This window comes from Thunnus thynnus, chromosome 15 (genome assembly GCF_963924715.1).
Source record: "Thunnus thynnus chromosome 15, fThuThy2.1, whole genome shotgun sequence".
Lineage (NCBI taxonomy): Eukaryota > Metazoa > Chordata > Actinopteri > Scombriformes > Scombridae > Thunnus > Thunnus thynnus.
This window is the reverse complement of record NC_089531.1, coordinates 1,265,791-1,286,052: the sequence shown is the minus strand read 5'-3', so window position 1 is coordinate 1,286,052 and position 20,262 is coordinate 1,265,791. Positions and strand designations below refer to the sequence as shown.

The 20,262-nt window shown below is 39.2% G+C and overlaps 2 protein-coding genes across 2 annotated transcripts; both read right to left on the bottom strand.

Moving 5' to 3' along the window:
* Window positions 1-1,232: 1,232 nt before the first annotated feature.
* Window positions 1,233-10,224, bottom strand: LOC137198873 (zinc finger protein 62 homolog). Its single transcript, XM_067612871.1, has 2 exons — window positions 9,945-10,224; window positions 1,233-7,220 (listed from the first exon to the last, which is right to left on the bottom strand). Exons 1-2 carry the CDS (start codon window positions 10,117-10,119, stop codon window positions 2,968-2,970), a joined length of 4,428 nt encoding a protein of 1,475 aa, XP_067468972.1. The 5' UTR covers window positions 10,120-10,224; the 3' UTR covers window positions 1,233-2,967.
* Window positions 10,225-12,376: 2,152 nt separating this feature from the next.
* On the bottom strand, window positions 12,377-19,892 carry LOC137198923 (zinc finger protein OZF-like). The gene is made up of 2 exons (XM_067612940.1): window positions 19,533-19,892; window positions 12,377-14,941 (listed from the first exon to the last, which is right to left on the bottom strand). The coding sequence occupies exons 1-2, from the start codon at window positions 19,705-19,707 to the stop codon at window positions 13,797-13,799; spliced, it is 1,320 nt and encodes a 439-aa protein (XP_067469041.1). The 5' UTR covers window positions 19,708-19,892; the 3' UTR covers window positions 12,377-13,796.
* Between the last annotated feature and the right edge of the window lie 370 nt (window positions 19,893-20,262).

Here is a 20,262-nt window from a genome sequence, read left to right as displayed (position 1 = left end):
ACCTTCATGTCAAAATTGTAGATATCAAGGTACTGTGAGACTATTAAGAAGACTAAGTTTATATATGAATATACATTAAACCTTCAACTTGAAGGAAAAATAATGAAAAATAATATTTTAAAATGAGTCTTAACAGTCCAGTGGTCCTGTTTGTGTGGAGTTATCTGGTACTTTCTCTGGTTCAAATGACCCCAAAGGTCATTTAAGCTTTTAGTTCGGGGGATCATTTAGTTAGCCTTCTGGCTTTTCCAAGAGTTTTGACACAGTGTTTGATACTGGTCAGTGTATCGTTGTGAGACCTCAACCCATGAGTCTGTGGAATTAAAGAAAGGTTTGTCCCTGAAATAGGAAGCAAGTCTGTCTTCCTCTCTTAGGAATAAAAATATTAGTTCAGAAATATTCAAAAACAAGCAAGCTGTCCTCTTACATCATCAATTGTTTTGATAATCAATTAATTGTTTGGAGTCATCCTTTAAGAAAAAGAAATCCAGCTTCTCAAATGTGAATATTATCTGATTTCTTTAGTCCTCTGACAGTAAACAGAATATCTTTGGGTTGTGGAGAAAACAAGACATTTGAGGACGTCAGCCCTGTTTCCGAAAGCAGGAATAGTGAAAACTCTTAGTTTGTTCACCCTGAGATGAGAGAAACTCTGGGTTTTCAGTTTCAGACAGAAGAGCTAATTTAAGCTCAGGGTCAGAACTGGAACGTGACCACTCTTCAGGGACGCAAGAACAACCAGTGCAGCAGTGTGACTGACTAATGTGTTTTTTAATAGTTTTTGGTCAACTATGACACAGAGGAATAAAATGCATTAAGCTTCGGTTACACACACAATACTTGTTAGGAGATCATTTCATTGTTGCTTTGGATCCAAACATTTGATTTGTTGACAGAAAAATGTTGAATATTGCCAGTTTAATCCTTTAATCCAAGGTGTACATGGTGTAAATGGGGTCTTTATGTCTTATGTAAGCACTTTAAATTGCCTTGTTGATAAAAGGTGTTCTACAAATAAACCTTTTTTTGCCTTCCTCAATCTGGGGGAAAGGATTTGACTACAAATGTCACAGCTGAGACTTCCCTCTCTTTCTCCTCTCCATTTCACTCCTCTCATTGCAAACACAAAAAGCTAGTTTTGCTGTGTATTTAAGACAAAGTCAATGACAAATGACATGCATCATTAGAGTAAATTACTGATGAAGATAAGCTCCTTCAAATGATGGAAAACTATCTACCTGTCACAAAGGTGAGTGAATGGAGCAGGTGGACCCAAATGCAGAGACGGCAGGCAGGTTGGATATGATGCTGAATATTTAATGAAGAACTCAAAAATCACAAGAGACACTGGGAACAGGAAAAAAAAGACCATAAACGCAGGAAAAATAAAACTTGGAGCCTACACAGCGCGAAGGCAGAACAAAAGAAGACAACTCGACAAAAACCGAACTGAAAACTGGACTATAAATACACAGGGAGTGATTGCAAATGAAACACAGGTGAGACACATGAAATAATCAAACACAGGAAGTAAAGTGACCAGACACAAGGAGGAAATATTTCAAAATAAAACAGGAACTAAAGTAAACAAACAGGTGACACAAAAAAACACAGGGAGGGACACACACAAGGGAAACAGAGAAAACCAAAACCAGGAAACAAATGCAACACAAATGAAAGAGTCCCTCAAAAAGTCCAACTAAAAACAGAAGAAGTCTGAGGGCATCAGAAGGAGAACAACAAAAACCAAGGAAGTCAAAAGAACAAAAACACAAAGAGTCCAAAAAACTGAAAAAGTCCCGGTAGGACATGACACTACCAAGACAAGAAGTTTACTAAGAACGGCTCTAAAGATGTAAAAGGGTAAAAGTTTAAAGTTTCGGTTTTATTTTCATCTGCAGAGGAACCAGCAGAAAACATATGAATCTTCCTCAGTATTTTTAGACAGGTCCACCGATACAACATTCAAAATAAAATAAACTGATGAATGGTAGGCTGGATCCTCTTTACACATCACTGAATACGATGCAAGTATCAATCAATCAATCAATCAATCAATCAATCAATCAATCGTTTAATAACCACACGATCGAGGTCAGACATATAACAGATAACAGCTTTACACAGGACTGGCACAACAGACAATGTACACAAATTTACACAACAATAATCACAGATAGTATACATTGACATGACAGTTTAAAGTGCAGGTGCATCTGGCAGGGATTACTGTAAAGTGTTCAGGGTCCTTGTGGCAGTGGGGAAGAAGCTGTGATTGAAAGGGGATGTTTTGGTGGACGGGGATCTATTGCACCCCCTGTGGGGCATCAGTTGGAACAGGTGGTGAGCAGGGTAAGAGGGGTCAGAGATGATTTTATTTACCTTTTTTGATAGTATGTTTGATATATTAAATTATATTAAACTGATGGGAGGGGTTTGCCAATGATCTTGGATGCTTTTTTAACTATACGCTGCAGTTTTTTGCTTGAGTGCAAAGTGAAAGCATTTATTACAAAAAATAAAAGCCCAGTTTGGGTTGAATCAAACAGAAATGTTTACATATCTGGTATCAAGTAATAGTAAGAAACTCAAAGTGAAGTTTCCAAGTTGTTTCATTCCTCATTATTTTTCAGAGTTCAAACCTGACAGACATTCTCTGGGGCCTGTTTCAGAAAGCGGGTTTGATGAAAACTCTGACATAGGCTCTTTTTTTAAAGATAAATGTGCAATGTCCACACACACACACGCATTCATATCTCTACGTCCACTGGATTAAAATGGAGGCTCTATTTACCCGTTGCCATGGTGAATCGTAGCTCGAATCGGAGCTCCATTGACGGCTTTTTTCATTCATCGCGCACGCGCTTAACTCAGAGTGAACATACTCAGACTTGATTGAACTGACTTTGATCAGCTGTTCTGAAACCGAAAACTCTGAGTTTTCCATCTCAGAGTTCAAGGTTAGACTCAGTTTGCTGAACCTGCTTTCTGAAACAGGCCCCTGGTGTCCTTCCAAAAATCACTGTCAACACTGTTATCACTGTGAGGGTTAAAAGACTTAAAAGCCTTGTCAGCGTCACGTTCAATGTCATTTTCAGACCCTTTATTTTTCATAGAGTTTAAATCTGACTGACTTTGCCTCGTCTGTGTCCAAAAATCACTGTCATCAGTGTCGGGTTCAGAAGAGTCTGAAGTCTTCTCGTCGCTATCTGGTGGTAAATGTCTATCTGGATGCGAGTTCCTGGCTGGTTCTGATCCTCCACAGTCCTCTCCATCAGCGTCTGTTCTCATCTGTTCAGCTTGTCTTTGATGAAGCTGTGAGGACTGAGGTTTCTCTTCATCATCTTCACTCTTCACAGAGGCCGGAGTGAGTTTGACCTTGATGACATCAGTGTCCTCCAGTCCTAGAAGTTGCTCTCCCTCCTGACTGGTCCAGAGTTCCTCCAGTTCCTCTTTAATGTTTGGGGGCTCTGGGTCCTCCTGCTTTGCCTCCCTCTGTACCTCTGTATGCAATGCCATATGTTGGCTCAAACTTTCTCTTTCTGTAAAAGGTTTATCACACTCAGAGCAGCTTAATCGTTTCCTGTCAGTATTACACCTCACATGTTTGTCAGAGACTGACGGATGTTGACTCGTCTCTTTCCAAAAATCACTGTCATCAGTGTCAGGTTCAGAGCAGTCTGAGGTCTTGTCATCAGCATCAGGTTGTAAATGTCTATCTGGATATGAGTTTCTGTCTGGTTCTGATCCTCCACAGTCCTCTCCATCAGCTTCTGTTTTCATCTGTTCAGTTTGTCTTTGATGAAGCTGTGAGGACTGAGGTTTCTCTTCATCATCTTCACTCTTCACTGTGACAGGAGTAGATGGGAACTTGGTGATATCAGCCTCCTTCAGCTCTTCCCCTGTGTGACTTCTCATGTGAATCCTTAATTTTTCACACTCTGCAAATTTTTCACCACACACTGAGCAGCTAAATGGTTTTTCTCTTGTGTGCATTCTCATGTGTAGATGCAGTTGTTGATTACTGCCAAATACTCTACCACACTGAAAGCAGCAATAAGATTGGTTTGCGTGGACTTCCATGTGTTTTGTCAGATATCTTCTCCATGTAAATCCTTTATCACAAATCGAGCAACTAAATGGTTTCTGGTCAGTGTGGACTCTCATGTGTTTGACTAATGACTTGCTCTCACTAAAACCTTTATTACAAACTGAACAGCAGAAAGTCTCTTCCCCTGTAAAACTTTCACCTCTGGCAGTGATCTGGTCCTTAGTTTGGCTTTGATGAAGCGGTGAGGACTCACCATCACACACATGGCTTCTCAGTTCTGAATCCAAAGTGAATCTTCTCCCACAAACAATGCAGCTGAGTAGCGTCTCTCCAGTATGACACACAATGTGTGTCTGTACATTTTGAGAGTCATCAAACCTTTTATGAGACTCAAAGCTGGATGGTTTCTTGTCAGTACTAGATTCTACATTATTTACAGAGACTTCTCTCTTTTTTGGATCATTTAAATATGTATTACGTTGTCTGGTCTGTTTGCAAAACTCACTGTCAACATTGTCGTCAGAGCCACTAAATGGCTTCTTGTCAACTTTGCATCCTTCATCACTTAGAGAGATATCTTTATTTCTCTGATAAGTGGCACCTGACTGATGTTGCCTGGTCTCTTTCCAAAAAGCAATGTCAGCGCTGCCATTAGTTTCAAAAGATACCAGAGTCTTTTTATCAGTATCTTGTTTTGAATGTCTATCTGGATTCAACTTCTTAACTTGTTCTGATCCTCTGTGATCCTCTCTATTAAAGCCAGCTTTGCTTCCTTGCAGTGACCCACCACGGCACTTGTGTGTCTTGATCTGAAAATGGCCAAAGAATGTTTCGTTACAGTCGCTGCAGCGGACTGGTTTCTTCCCTGAGTGGACTACCATGTGATGCATAATTCCTCTTTGTGTAAATTTTTTACCAAAAACTGAGCATCTGTTTGCACTTACAGAGCCTTTCTCATTTTCTAGATCATTTAAATCTGACTGACGTTGTCTAGTCTGTCTGTAAAAATCACTGTGAACAATGTCGCCAGTCTTGTGTTCGATTTTGGCCTTATCATCAGAGCTGCTAAACGCTTTGATGTCAGTGTTACATTCTTTATCACTTACAGATATATCTTTAGTTCTTTGATTGGTGATACTTGATTGAATGTCAGCACTGTCATCAGTTTGAAAGGACACTTTGGGCTTTTTATCAGTATCTGGTTGTAAATGTCTGTCTGGATCTAAGATCCTGGATCGTTTCACTCCTCTACAGTTGTTTTCATTAAAATCTGTTTTGCTTTGCTGAGACGACTTAGCAGGACAGTCATGTATTTTCAGCTGATACTGCCAACGATATCCTTCGCCACAGTCACTGCAGTGGAATCGGTTCTCCTCTACATGGAGTTTCATGTGTTGTACAAGACCACTGCTGTTTTTAAATGTCTCACCACAAACAGAGCAGCTGTATGGTTTCTCTCCTGTATGGATTCTCATATGTCTCTCGAGATGACTTTTAAACCCCAACACTAGACCACAAACTGAACAAGTATATACTTTCAGTCCCTTATGTGTTCTCATGTGGGCCTTCAGAAGGTAAAAGGCAGGAAATGTTGCATCACATTCAGAACAGTTCATTGGTTCCTTGCGTGACTGACGGGGACGCTTTCGTGATGACTCATCAGCACACTTGTGTTTTTGGAGCTGTGACTTTCTTCTGAATCTTTTGTTACAAGCATTGCAGCAAAATGGTTTCTCCCCTGTGTGGATTGTCATGTGGTACTTAAGAATTACTTTGCGTGCATATTTTTTCCCACACACTGAGCAACTGAATGGTTTCTCTCCAGTGTGAGTTTTCAGGTGGACGCCCAGACTTGATTTTTCAATAAAAGATTTACCACAAACTGAGCAACTGAATGGTTTCTCTCCTGTGTGTGTTTTCAGGTGGTAGCGCAGACCTGCCTGATTGAAAGATTTACCACAAATAGAGCAACTGAAGGGTTTCTCTCCTGTGTGACTTATCTTATGTCTCCCAAGAGACCCCTTCCTTACAAATCTTTTACCACAAATTGAGCAACTGAAAGGTTTCTCCCCTGTGTGGCTTCTCTGGTGTATAATCAGATTTCCCCTTTGGGTAAATGTTTTTCCGCACTTGGCACATTCACAAAAGCTAAGTGGTTTCTTGCGTTTCTCATGGAGATGCTTTGGTGATGACTCATCAGCACACTTGTGGCTTTGGAGCTGTGACTTTGCTCTGAATCTTTTGTTACAAGCACTGCAGCTAAATGGTTTCTCCCCTGTGTGGATTGTCATGTGGTACTTTAGATTTACTTTGTGTGCATATTTTTTAGCACAAACTGAGCAACTAAATGGTTTCTCTCCTGTGTGAATTCTCATGTGGTACAACAGCCCTGTTTTTTCAATAAAACGTTTACTGCATACTGTGCAATTGAATGGTTTCTCTCCTGTGTGGGTCTTCATGTGGTAGTACAGACCTGAATTATTAAAAGATTTGCCACAAACAGAGCAACTAAAGGGTTTCTCTCCTGTGTGAATTCTCTTATGTCTTATGAGAGACCCCTTGGAGGCAAATCTTTTACTACAAACTGGGCAACTGAAAGGTCTCTCCCCTGTGTGCATTCTCTGGTGTATCATCAGATGTCCTTTATAACCAAATTCTTTACCACACTCCGAGCAGCTAAGTGCTTTCTTCCTAGTATTACAACTCATATGAGACTTTAAACCTAACTGAGGATCACTGGTCTCTTTCCATTCATCAGTGTCTTTGGTCTCACTCTCACTGTCATCAGTGTCGGGTTCATAAGAGTCTGAAGTCTTGTCATCAGTATCAGATTGTAAATGTCTATCTGGATGTGAGTTCCTGGCTGGTTCTGATGCTCCACAGTCCTCTCCATCAGCTTCTGTTTTCATCTGTTCAGTTTGTCTTTGATGAAGCTGTGAGGACTGAAGTTTCTCTTCATCATCTTCACTCTTCACAGGGACAGGAGTGAATGTGAACGTGGTGATATCAACCTTCTCCAGCCCTTGAAGCTGCTCTCCCACCTTACAGGTCCAGAGTTCCTCCTGTTGCTCTTTAATGTGTGGGGACTCTGGGTCCTCCTGGTGCACCTGCTGCTCAGGGGGAACCTCTCCTTTACTCTCCAATAGCTGCTGGACGTCTGCAGGACACTCTGAAATACATACACATTATGGGAAACCATGAGTTAATTTTTAAGCCAAGCTTGATACACTTATTTTATGTTAATCAGTGATGTAAAGTACATATCCGCATTCACAATATTCATACAATATCTATACTGTAATATAAAATTACACAGGAGTATTATATCCTTATAAAATACCTTGCATTGTGGTTATACAGTATTTTAACTACCCAACAGTCAAATTATACTTAAATTAGCTCCACCTTGACCAGACACAACATTAAAATGTTGTTAAAATATAAATTCAGCAGAAATAGTGACTCATTCCCATAAACGTGTGTTTTGAAGCATCCATATATCCCACAATCTCTGCATGTAGCCAACTGGGGTTGCTTGTATAGTAGCATTCCAACAGATCCTTATTCTCTGCCCTACTCCATTTATGTCTTTTCCAGTAGCCCATTTCTCATCAGGTTGCCCTGGTTCCCCAACACCTGACGCGGATCTTGTTGACTGGGGCGACGTCCAAGCAGGTATGACTCTCAAATTTGCAGTTTCACTCATCATGAGCTAGGCTAGCAGCATTAAGGACCTTGCCTAAGGGCCTATGCATACATGGATACATACATATATATATATATGTATATATATTTAAAAAAATCCCCTTTTTACCCCCCTCCCCTGGTGGTGTGTCTTCCTCAAGCTCGGGTCCTCTACCAGAGGCCTGGGAGTTTGAAGTTTCTGTGCAGTATCTTAGCTGTTCCTAGGACTGCACTCCTCTGGACAGAGACCTCAGATGTTGTACCTGGAATCTGCTGGAGCCACTCTCCCAGTTTGTGGGTCACAGCCCCCAGTGCTCCAATTACCACTGGCAGCACTGTTGCCTTTACTCCCCACATCTTTTCTAGCTCCTCTTTCAGCCCTTGATATTTTTCGATCTTCTCGTGTTCCTTCTTCTTGATGTTGCTCTTGCTTGGGATTGCTACGTCTATCACCACTGCCTTCTTCTGTTGTTTGTCGATCAACACGATGTCCAGTTGGTTAGCCATTACCAGTTTGTCAGTCTGGACCAGTAGCTGGTGCTTGGCCCCCCTGGTATTACTACTGATTCCTTTCTGGGCCCTGCTCATGTATTGAGCCATGCGCCTATTCATCTTATCCGCTATGATGCCTGACAGGAGCTTCCATGTTGTACAGAGGCAGGTTATTGGCCGGTAGTTGGATGGAATCGCACCCTTCTGGGGGTCCTTCATGATCAGAACTGTCCGCCCTTGGGTTACACTGAGATTCCAGGCATTACAAACCTAGGAACCGAACCTCCAAAAGAGTCCTTTCTGTCAGCTGGTCCTGAGACTTACTGATCAAATTACACCAAATACTGTTCAACCTCAGGCTAGCACTGCTTTCCATTCACTAATGAACCAATTTATTAAACTAACAAAAGATGCCTATCTAGAACATTGGACGATGGCCCTAAACCATGAAAATAAATTGTCAGAGTGTCTCTTTACTGTCAGAGATACAAAACAGAGACAGATCCTGACCAAATACAGACTGAGTGACCACAGTCAGCCATAGAGACGGGACCACACAAGAAGTCATGGCTGCCGACAGAGAACAGAGTCTGTGGTCACTGCACGACAGGCGAGGTAGAGACAGAGATGCACTTACTTTTAAAATGTGATAAATATAATAATATCAGATTGGAATACTTTAAGAAATTTGATATGTTAATCCCAAACTTCACAAAACTAGACGACAGTAAAAAGCAACAGATTCTACTAGGAGAGAAACATGCAGCAAACTGAGGGACTCATAATTAAAACAGCACTGAATGTGACAAATAATTATCTTAACATAGTCTATTGTACATATGGTTATTTTTATTTATTCAATTGATTAATATTGTAAATGTCATGTTATTTTTTTTAATCATAATTTAACACTGTGTTATGTGCTATGCTTTGCAATACAAACACTGTACAGTAAATGTGAACGAAATAGTAGAGTTACACACACTCACACACACTTGAGAACACACACACACACACACACACACACACACACACACACACACACACACTTGAGAACACACACACATACTTATTTATTTTTATTGCCATGTTGAGTTTACTATCATGGAAAACTGGAAAACTAGAAAATATTCATATTTGAGAAGCTGCTACCACAGAATTTTTGGCTTTTTTGTTTTAAAAAAATGACTTAAACAATTAACCAATTATCAATATTGTTGCCAACTAATTTTCTGTCAATTGATTAATCTATGGCTGCAATGATTAGTCAATTAATTGATTGAAAGAAAATTAATCAGCATTTGATTCTCAAATAATCATTTCTGTCATGTTTAAAGCAAAATACCAAATATTCTCTCATTTCAACTTCACAAGCGTGGACATTTTCTACTGTTGTCTTATGTAATGGTACATTAACCAAAAGATGCAGGTTTTGGTCTGTCACTGCGGGCTCTGATTGCGAATCTTTTTAAAAAATATATTTTACAGACTGTACTTTTATTGTAGTAGGATTTTTTCATGCAGGACTTTTACTTGTAATGGAGTATTTGGTACTTTTACTGAAGTAAAGGATCTGAATTCTTCTTCCACCACTGGAGTTTGTGCTTTACAAAAACGAGAAGCGCCAACAAAAGCCCCATACAGAGAATAATCAATATATAACAGGCAGTAATAAAGTCCAGAGGGATCATCAGTTAGCAGCAGAAAGAAAACAAACCTGCTCTCTGCAGCTTTATGTCGGGGTTCAAAACCAAATCCAGCAGTTTCCGTTTGTGATCGATCTCCTTTTCAACTCCAGATATCGATCTCTCGAAATGTCCAAACAGATCACCGCGAGCCGCATTTATCAGCCGCTGTTTGAATAAATCTTTAAGTTCCTGGAATCTGGACATTTTCCACAGATCGTAGAGTCAAAGAACAGAGAACTCAACTCTGAGGCCTTTTCTGTTGTTTACATTTTTCTAATATGTTCTGCCAGCTCGTACCACAGTACACATCTAAAATAATAACTGTGTTCAGTGCGCCAAAACCCGGAAACAACAACATAACTTCCGGTACACTCCACTGGCCTTCAGAGTAAAAGTAAAAAGCAACTGACTGTTGTTTTAAGACAAAATGTTTGTGACAGCTGCAGAGTTCTTTATTTGCAATGATACCTACAGAAACACAGATAAAAGATAAAAATATTTGTCAGAAAGTTCAGCACAGTGGAAACTAAGGATTGCACCAGATGTAACGTATAACATATTTTTCATGAAAAGCTTCTGGAATTTCCTATAAATTCTAATTTTATTTAGATTTACATACAGTAGCACAATAAATTAAGATGTGTGAAGATCTCTGCCTCTATTTAAAACCGGCAATGTCAGTTGATGCAGGGCAAATTACATAATATATATATATAATTTTTTTTCTACTTTTCTCTATTTATTTTGATATTTATCTCATCATGAGTATATTTGTGCATTTTGTACTCCATGATATATGTTATTTCATGTAAAGGTCTGTACTCATCCTATGTTATATTAGAGATGGGGTTGCATTTTGCACTCTGACATTAATTGCATCTAATTATCTGTGGATATAAGTCTTATGGAAATGTATATTTATATCTGATTTTGTAAGGTGTAATCATAGTCACTGTTGCCTGTTTACTTTACTTTTTGTGCATTTGTATTTGATGCTGTGTGTGAACCAGTTGGATCCTTTGTTGATCAGCACCTGGATATTTAAAGACATACCTGATAGTAATCAAGCATAGAGGGAATCTGATGAAGCAATGATGTGCAAAACACATAGTTCGCTCCTTTTGTTTTTTAATGTAATCCCTTAATAAATCGTGTCTATCCTTGTATCTTGGTGTGCGCTGGAATACTTTTTCGTCTATTGATGAGCCTGAGGTCACAAGCAGTAATGTCTCAAAGGTTCCAGCTGCTGCCACTATTTTTTTTCCCACAAATACAAATAATTTCTAAACATTGACAAACTCGCACTTCTCTTGCAGAACTTTTGACAGGTTTAAAAGGACCAATGTGTAAGATTTAGTGGCACGTAGCAGTGAGGTTGCAGATTGCAACCAACTAAATAGCCTTTCCCTCATCCTCCCCTTCCAAGCGTGTAGGAGAACCTTTGGTGACCAGTGTTTGGTTTGTCTGTTCTGTGCTTCTGTAGAAACATGGCGGAACAACATGGTGGTCTCTGTGGAAGACGAGCCCGCTCCCTATGTAGATATAAAGGGCTCATTCTAAAGTAACAAAAACACGATTCTTATTATAATAATTAAAATATGCTAATGAATATTATATTCCTTTTCTGCCAAGTCCGTTCTTCTAGATGTCACTAAAGTCTACACACTGCACCTGTAACTGATCATTTGAAAAGCTCAAAATATCAAACTTTGAGACCATAACTAACTAATATGAGACAACTAGACAAACTATTTGTTCCCAGGTTCGCTGTACACTCCGACTCGCTCAATCTCACTAATAAGAAGAAAAATCATTATTTCGGCCTGGAACAATTCTAATTTGTGTTTGTTTTTATTTCTTACATTATGTCTCGTGTTTCCACATACAGTATTTTATTTTTGAAGTAAAAGCTGCTGAAGATTTGAGTGTTGTCAGATTAAACTTTATTCATTCAAGCCAACCAGAGCCTTAATCCTCAACTTAAATACCTGAAGAAGAAAACAAGGCTTTAACCGGATCTCTGGCAAATATAAGTTAAACCAACCTAAAGACTCAAGATCAAAGCCTGATCCGGGCTCTTTAACTGCCAACCACCGCTGGTGATGCTACGCCAAACGACGTTGGACCTGCTGAGCTGATGCCTCAACACCACCACGAAACACATCAACAGTAAGGCCTAACATGGCTTTGTGATCAAGGGTTGATGTTGAATAACATTAGAATTAAAAGATAATCTCTTTAGAGAAGTTGTATTAGCTTTTCCTTAGCATTCCTGTTCCAAAGTACACAACTCAACAACATATATAACATAGATCTAGTTGTTTTTAGACATTTTAATGTGGAATAATTACATATTATACCTTTAAGTCAAATGCAATAAATATCAGCTCCTTTAAATGTTGGAAAACTATCTATCTAGACAGGAAGTTTACCAAGAATGGCTCTACAGATGAAAAGGGTAAAAGTTTCAAGTTTTAGTTTTATTGTCCTCTGCAGAGGAACCACCAGAAATCAGATGAATCTTCCCCGATGTTTTAGTGAGGTCCACTGTGTTAACCTGTACAGATCACAGTGATGAACATGTGATACAACATTCAAAATAAGATGAATGGTAGGCAGGATCCCCTTTCAACATCAGTGAGTATAATGTATGTATATCCACGGAGTCACCATCCAATCCAAAACAGATAAAAATGAATAACATTCTTCCTTTATTACAACAAAATAAAAGCCCAATTTGGGTTGAATCAAACAGAAACGTTTACATATCTAGTTCAAGTAATAGTAAGAAACTCAAAGTGAGGTTTCCAAGTTGTTTCATTCCCCATTATTTTTTAGAGTCCTTCCAAAAATCAGTCAAGACTGTCATCACTGTGAAGGTTAAAAGACTCTGAAGCCTTGTCAGCGTCACTTTCAATGTCACTTTTCATAGAGTTTAAATCTGACTTTTTCTCGTCCGCGTCCAAAAACTACTGTCATCAGTGTTGGGTTCAGATCAGTCTGAGGTCTTGTCATCAGTATCTGGTTTTGAAGGTCTATCTGGATCCAATGTCTTGGCTTGTTTTGATCCTCCATAGTCCTTTCCATTAAAGCCAGTTTTACTTTCCTGCAGCCGAGAGAATGTTTTGTCACAGTCACTGCAGCTGAATGGTTTTATCCCTGAGTGGAATACCATCTGTTGCATAATTCCTCTTAAACTACAATATTCAGCAACTGAATGGTTTCTCTCCAGTGTGAGTTTTCAGGTGGATGTCCAAACCTGATTTTTGAGTAAAAGATTTACTAAAAACTAAGCAACTAAAGGGTTTTTTTTCTCTTGTGTGTATTCTATTATGTTTCCCAGGAGACGCCTGGCAAACAAACCTTTTACCACAAACTGAGCAACTGAGAGGTTTCTCCCTTGTGTGAATTCTCCAGTGTATGATCACACTTGCCACACTAGCAACTATATATGGTTTGCTGCACTACTGATAGTCTATTTTTCTGGCATGTGTTTCTGAATGTGATGCCATGTGTTGGCTCAGACTTCCTCTTTCTGTAAAATGCTCACTGTGCAGTTTATCTTCTGTATGGACGGATATGCGTCATATCAGATCTCCTTGTGTTGCAAATCCTTCCCCACAAAAATAAGCAACTAAATGTGTGTTCATGTCCATCTGCAGGGTGTGACCATCTGGACACCCAGTCCTGGGTTCAATTTTGTCGATCAGAGCTACTAAATGTTGTCATACATTATCCTTATACATGTGGGGCCTTCAGAGGGTAAAAGGCAGGAAATCAGTGGTTTCTTCTTCTCTCATGGGGAGGCTTTGGTGATGGAGCTGTGACTTTACTCTGACTTTACTCTACAGCTAAATTGTACTTTTTGTATCACAAAGTGATCAACTGAATGGTTTCTCTCCAGTGTGAGTTTTGAGGTGCATGCCCAGACCTGATTTTTGAGTAAAGGATTTACCACAAACTGAGCAACTAAAGGGTTTCTCTTCCGTGTGAATTCTCATATGTGCTGTAAGAGACCCCTTGCATACAAATCTTTTACCGCAGACTGAGCAACTGAAGGGTTTCTCTCCTGTGTGAATTCTCATATGTGTCCTAACAGACTCCTTGAATACAAATCTTTTACCACAAACTGAGCAACTGAACTGTTTCTCCCTTGTGTGGGTTGTCATGTGATATGTTATAGATGCCCTGTATATAAATTTTTTTCCACAGACTGAACAACTAAACGGCTTCTCTCCTGTGTGAGTTTTCATGTGGTATGTTAGATATCCTCTTTGTATAAATGTTTTACCACAAACTGAGCAACTAAACGGTTTCTCTCCTGTGTGAGTTTTCATGTGATACAACAGCTTTGCTTTTTGAATAAAACGTTTACTGCACACTGAGCAACTGAATGATTTCTCTCCTGTGTGAGTGTCCAGGTGGTAGTCCAGAACTGATTTTTGAGTAAAAGATTTACCACAAACTGAGCAACTGAAAGGTTTCTCCCCGGTGTGGATTCTCCGGTGTATGATCAGGTTTCCCTTTTTGCTAAATTGTTTACCACACTCAGAGCAGCTATATGATTTCTTGCTAGTGTTACAACTCGTAGGAGACTTTAAACCTGGCTGAGGCTCGCTTGTCTCCTTCCATTCATCACTGTCGTCAGTATCAGTCGCAGAAAAGTCTAAAGTCTTGTCATCAGTATCAGGTTGTAAATGTCTATCTGGATCTGGTTCTGATCCTCCACAGTCCTCTCCATCAGCTTCTGTTTGTTCAGTTTGTCTTTGATGAAGCTGTGAGGACTGAGGTTTCTCTTCATCATCTTCACTCTTCATAGGGACAGGAGTGAATGTAAACTTGGTGTTATCAGCTTCCTCCAGCCCTTGAAGCTGCTCTCCGTCCTGACTGGTCCAGAGTTCCTCCTGTTCCTCTTTAATGTGCGGGGGCTCTGGGTTCTCCTGGTCCAGACTGGAGCTCCACTCCTGCTGCTCAGGGGGAACCTCTTCTTTACTCTCCAACGGCTGCTGGACGTCTGCAAGACACTCTGAAATACAAACACATTATGGGAAACCATGAGTTTCTTTTTAATCTAAGCTTGATACAATTATTTTATGTTAATCAGTGATTTACGATGCCTCAATAACAGTGTGGTTTCCTCAGACTTGCTGTGGCATTTCACTGGTTCTGCACCCGCATTTTGAATTATATCTCCTGGAGTTTCTAAATTGTATATAAATAATTATGAGCTGATGCATTAGCGGATAATAATGTATGAAGGGGAAGTGGCTTTGATAAGCTGAAAGAGGAACCTACCCTTCTGTTATTGTAAGATATTTTACAGACCAAACTAATCAATTAATCAAGAAAAGAAGCGACGGATTAATTAATGAAAATGGTCACAGCTAGTCATTGCAGCTGTTGTCCCAGGGACAATAAAAACAGCACCTGGGACACAAAGATATGGTGTCTGGGAGAAACTTAACATTACAAATGAAGTTATTACTTTTATGCATTATGGAATAATAAATATATATAAACAGGTGTGTGAGGCTGTGGATGAGTCAAACAAATGGAAATAAGCAAACTGACAGATAACTAAATGAATGAGGCAGCCAGCAATGTGCAACTGACCCCACCAGGCAAGTTTGATTTTATTAATGCAAGTGAATGCCCAAATTGGCCACTTCCTGATTAATCAGACACAAGAATATCAAGTAAATACATGGATGTACACTATAGGGGACAAATTGAATGTATTGCTCTTAAATGATGATCATAAAAATTTTTATGAAGATGTGAAACAGGCTTTTGAGAAACACTGTGTGAGCGTTTGGAGATCATTGCAGTTGGATCCTCAACTCACATTAATCAAATCTATATCCAGACTGCGTCATAGAGAGGAAATAAAGAAGCAGCAGCGGCTAATATTGTGTGACAGCTTAAATGAGAGGCAGTCAGACCCAGAGAGGCACAAAAAGAACAAAAATACAGTTTAACAAGTCAAGCCAGAAAATAAACACGGAGCCATGGGATACAAGAAAGCAGCGGAGGAAGGACTGACTGAGCCGCCAAATGCAGAATGTTGCAGATGCAAACAGAATGGACATTTTGCCCAGAAATGTTGATCAGCTGGTGGCGTCTATGATACGCTACAGAAGATTCTGCAGACTACGGAGCAGAAAGTGTCGCCTTTCTCGGAGAGGTGGTTATTGAGACTGACGGTGTTGAACGTGATCCAACTGAGTGTTCACTATGAGATACGTGCAAAGTGGACGTACGTAAATATCCATCACAGTATTTCAATAAGGAACAGGTTTGCAGTGATGCATTAATTGATCAAACAGTTAGAAATAAACAAGAAACAGTAACTCAACCAATAAATGATAAAATAATAATGAAATCTGATTGTGGGTGATTTCAATTTTTTTATTCAGATATAAGTGCGGGGACGGACCAGAGTGAGTCGATGAAGTGATGCGAGTTACTGAAACAAAGTTATTAAACTATATTTATCACGTAGAATGAAAAGAGAACTTACATTTGGAACAATGGTTGTTAGGTCTGCTACAGTTGACAGTAGAGTTCAGTCCAGTTGTGCCCTTTTCTCATATTAATATTGTAGTATAAAATTATGCAAGAGGTTTTTTTATCCTTATAAATACCTTGCATTATTGTTATACAGTGTTTTACCAACCCAACAGTTACTCACATTAGCTCCAGCTTGACCAGACGCAACATTAAAATGTTGTTAAAATATAAATTCAGCAGTAATAGTGACTCATTCACATAAACATATATTATCACTCTGTGTGCGTAAGGAAACTATAGACCTTTAGCTGTTTAAATCAGTTTGGCTGAGGTCCATAGGTATTGTAGTATTTACCAAACCCATTCAAACAGACGGTCAGACAATAAAGCTGAAGTGTGGTCACATTATTTTGAAGATTATTGTGGATCAAACATAGATTATTACAAGAGTTAGGACGGAGAACAAGGCATCTGGAAACAGCGGCTCCTCACCAAGACTGGATGAACAACCAGGCAGAACAGGAAACTGTTCAGAGGCCTCAGGTTTCCTCCACATCATTTGTTATAAATATGAAGCACAGTATCAACTATGAAAGGTTCTCCATTCAGGGATTTTGATTAAAATCTAGTTTAGGCTTCTAATTAAACGCAGAATATGTAATTTCAGCCGCTAGGCGTCTCAATCAAAACAATAACAACAGACGGGGTGTGATGACGGTGTGAAGTAGCAAGGGATCATGGGAGTTGTTGTCTTCGTTGTTAAATAACCAGCTTCACCAGGATAGGATTACTCCAGTGTTCATCATTCAGGATGTTTTTACCCGCAGAGGTCTCCTCCTCTCCAGAACAAACGTACACGCAGATTAAAATCGTTAAAATACTAATTACAGCTGTTTCACCTAAAAAAATCAATATTTCTCTGACGATGTTTGGTGACCACCGGACTTCCTGGAGGGGCTGTTAGCCGAGCTGCTGCTAACGTTTGTCCAGTTTATTTCTCTGATAACTTAAGATCCAGACGTCCAATGACTAAAATCCTTCTTCTGGCTAAAAGATATAGTTAAAAACCACCTAAATTTATCATGAAAATGTGTCTTAAAACTGAATAAAAGTCCATTTATAAGAGTTTGTGTGGAACAACCACAACGCCGATGTATTATCTTGTATGTGTGTAAGTTACTCTTTGGTAGACGCCATTGTAGCGGACAAACACAGCGCCGCCGTATGCATCTTGTGTGTGTTTACTCTTTGGTAGAGGAGGTATGACGCCATCGACAGGCGACCAAATGAAACGGTCCGTTACTTTGATTAAATTACAGATTTCTCTGGGTTTGAAAACTGTTGGAAACATTTGGGATAATGTAAGTACACAACTCAACAACATATATAACATAGGTCTAGTTGTTTTTAGACATTTTAATGTGGAATAATTACATATTATAGCTTTAATGATTATTTTCTCAATTAGTTGTTCAGTCTATAAAATGTGAGAAAATGGTGTGAAATGTTCATTGTTTCCCAAAACCCAAGATGAAGTTCTGGAGCATCTTATTTTGTCCCAACCAACAGTCCACAACCCAAAGTTAATTTGTGTATATGAGACAGCAAACACACCAATTACAGGTTTTATCAGGAGGACGGTTCACTGTATGAACCTGGACTGTGTGTGTAACAGCTGACCTGTTGGATGTGAAGAAGAACACAGAACATTCATTAACGTTAGATCCTGACCGATCCTGTCAGAGATTTAAATAATCAGTGAAGTTATGCTGCTGTGTCTCGTGTGTAAATGCGCATAACGTCTCTCATCTGAGGGGAGATCAAAGATGTACTTTTTCTTCTTCACTGGTCTCTCCCTGTCTGCACCTGCACCCTCATCATCTTCTACACCAGCCAGCCTCTTCTTTTTCTCTTCATTTTGTTTTTTTTTTTAAAAATAATTAGCTATAGATTGCTTTATCTTTGGGAAAAACAGCTAAATTAATTGTTTTGCACATTTCATCAGTGTGCTTGTACACTATGTACATGTGCACTGATGATGAAAGTGAAGGCAGGAAGAGTGCAAATATGGAGAGACTGACTGAGTCAGTGAAGAAGAAAAAGTACTACTTTCAGCCACAACGGCAAATGCAGTACCTGGAGGAGCACTAAAACAGCCGAAAAGCTTTAGTTACTTTTCAGATGAAGATTTTACACAATGGATAATATAACAAGCTTTTAAAATACAACACATTGTTAAAGATGAAACCAGTGGTTTCCAACCTTTTTGGCTTTTGACGTCTTACAAAAAGCAGTGTGTAGTCGGGGTCACATTTCACATGTCTATGAGTTGTTAACAGCTCCACCAAATAGTGATTTTTCCCTCTAAACTTCTCACATGCTTTCATTTCAATAAATGTTCAAATGATCCAATATTTCAGCAAAAATCAAAGATTAGAGAAAAAGTCCAAAAACTGAAAACAGATTTGTGTATCAGAACTTTGGTTTTTCTTCTTTCCTCTCCCATTAATCATCTCACCACCCCTCAGATTTATCTGCTGACCCTTTGGAGGGGCCCGACCCCTAGGTTGGGAACCACTGGACTAAACTAGCTAACTGTATATAAAGTAGTGTAAACTAGCTCCACCTCCAGCAGCTACAACAGTAACATGCTGTCTAACACTGATGCTTCACTATTAATAATCTAATGATGTCATATATAATAATATATCAGTCAGAGGGACCAAACCACTACTTTTACTGCAATACTTTAACTACATCAAGCTCATAATACTTATGTACTTTTACTGCAATACTATAACTACATCAAGCTCATAATACTTATGTACTTTTACTGCAATACTTTAACTACATCAAGCTCATAATACTTATGTACTTTTACTGCAATACTTTAACTACATCAAGCTCATAATACTTATGTACTTTTACTGCAGTAGGATTTTTCATGCAGGACATTAATTTGTAATGGAGTATTTAGTACTTTTACGTATGTAAAGGATCTGAATACTTCTTCCATCACTGGAGTTTGTACTTTACAAAAAACAAAAAGCTCCTTACAGAGAATAATCAATCAGAGATCATCAGTTAGCAGCAGGAAGAAAACAAACCTGCTCTCTGCAGCTTCATGTCATGGTTTAAAACCATATCCAGCAGTTTCCGTTTGTGATCGATCTCCTTTTCAACTCCAGATATCGATCTCTCGAAATGTCCAAACAGATCACCGCGAGCCGCATTTATCAGCCGCTGTTTGAATAAATCTTTAAGTTCCTGAAATCTGGACATTTTCCACAGATCGTAGAGTCAAAGAACAGAGAACTAAACTCTGAAGCCTTTTCTCTTATTTACATTTTCCTAACATCTTCACTCAGATCGTAGCACGTTAACACATCCAAACATGCTAAAAATGCTAACTGCGTTCCGCTAAAGCGCGCCAAGACCCGGAAACAAAAACACAACTTCCGGTACACTCCACTGGCCTTCAGAGTAAAAGTAAAAGGCACCTGACTGCTGTTTTAAGATACATTTTTATAGCACTTTAAAAATCAAACAGGTTTTGCATCTAAGTGCTCCACAAAGACACACATATATGTAAACACATAAACAGGTTTAAACACAAGTTAAAATCCACAGGAAGTGGGATGAGATGGTTCTCAGTTAGAAGAAGCTGGACCTGACAGCAGAGTATCATCTCTGTCCTGTCCTCATTAACTGAAGGAAATGATGAGCCAACCAACACAACAGTCTTTATATAACTGAAACTTGGTTAGACCAAAATAACAGTGCAGCTGTTTTTACCGAGACAACCCCTCCCAACTTCAGTTTTATGAATTCAATTCA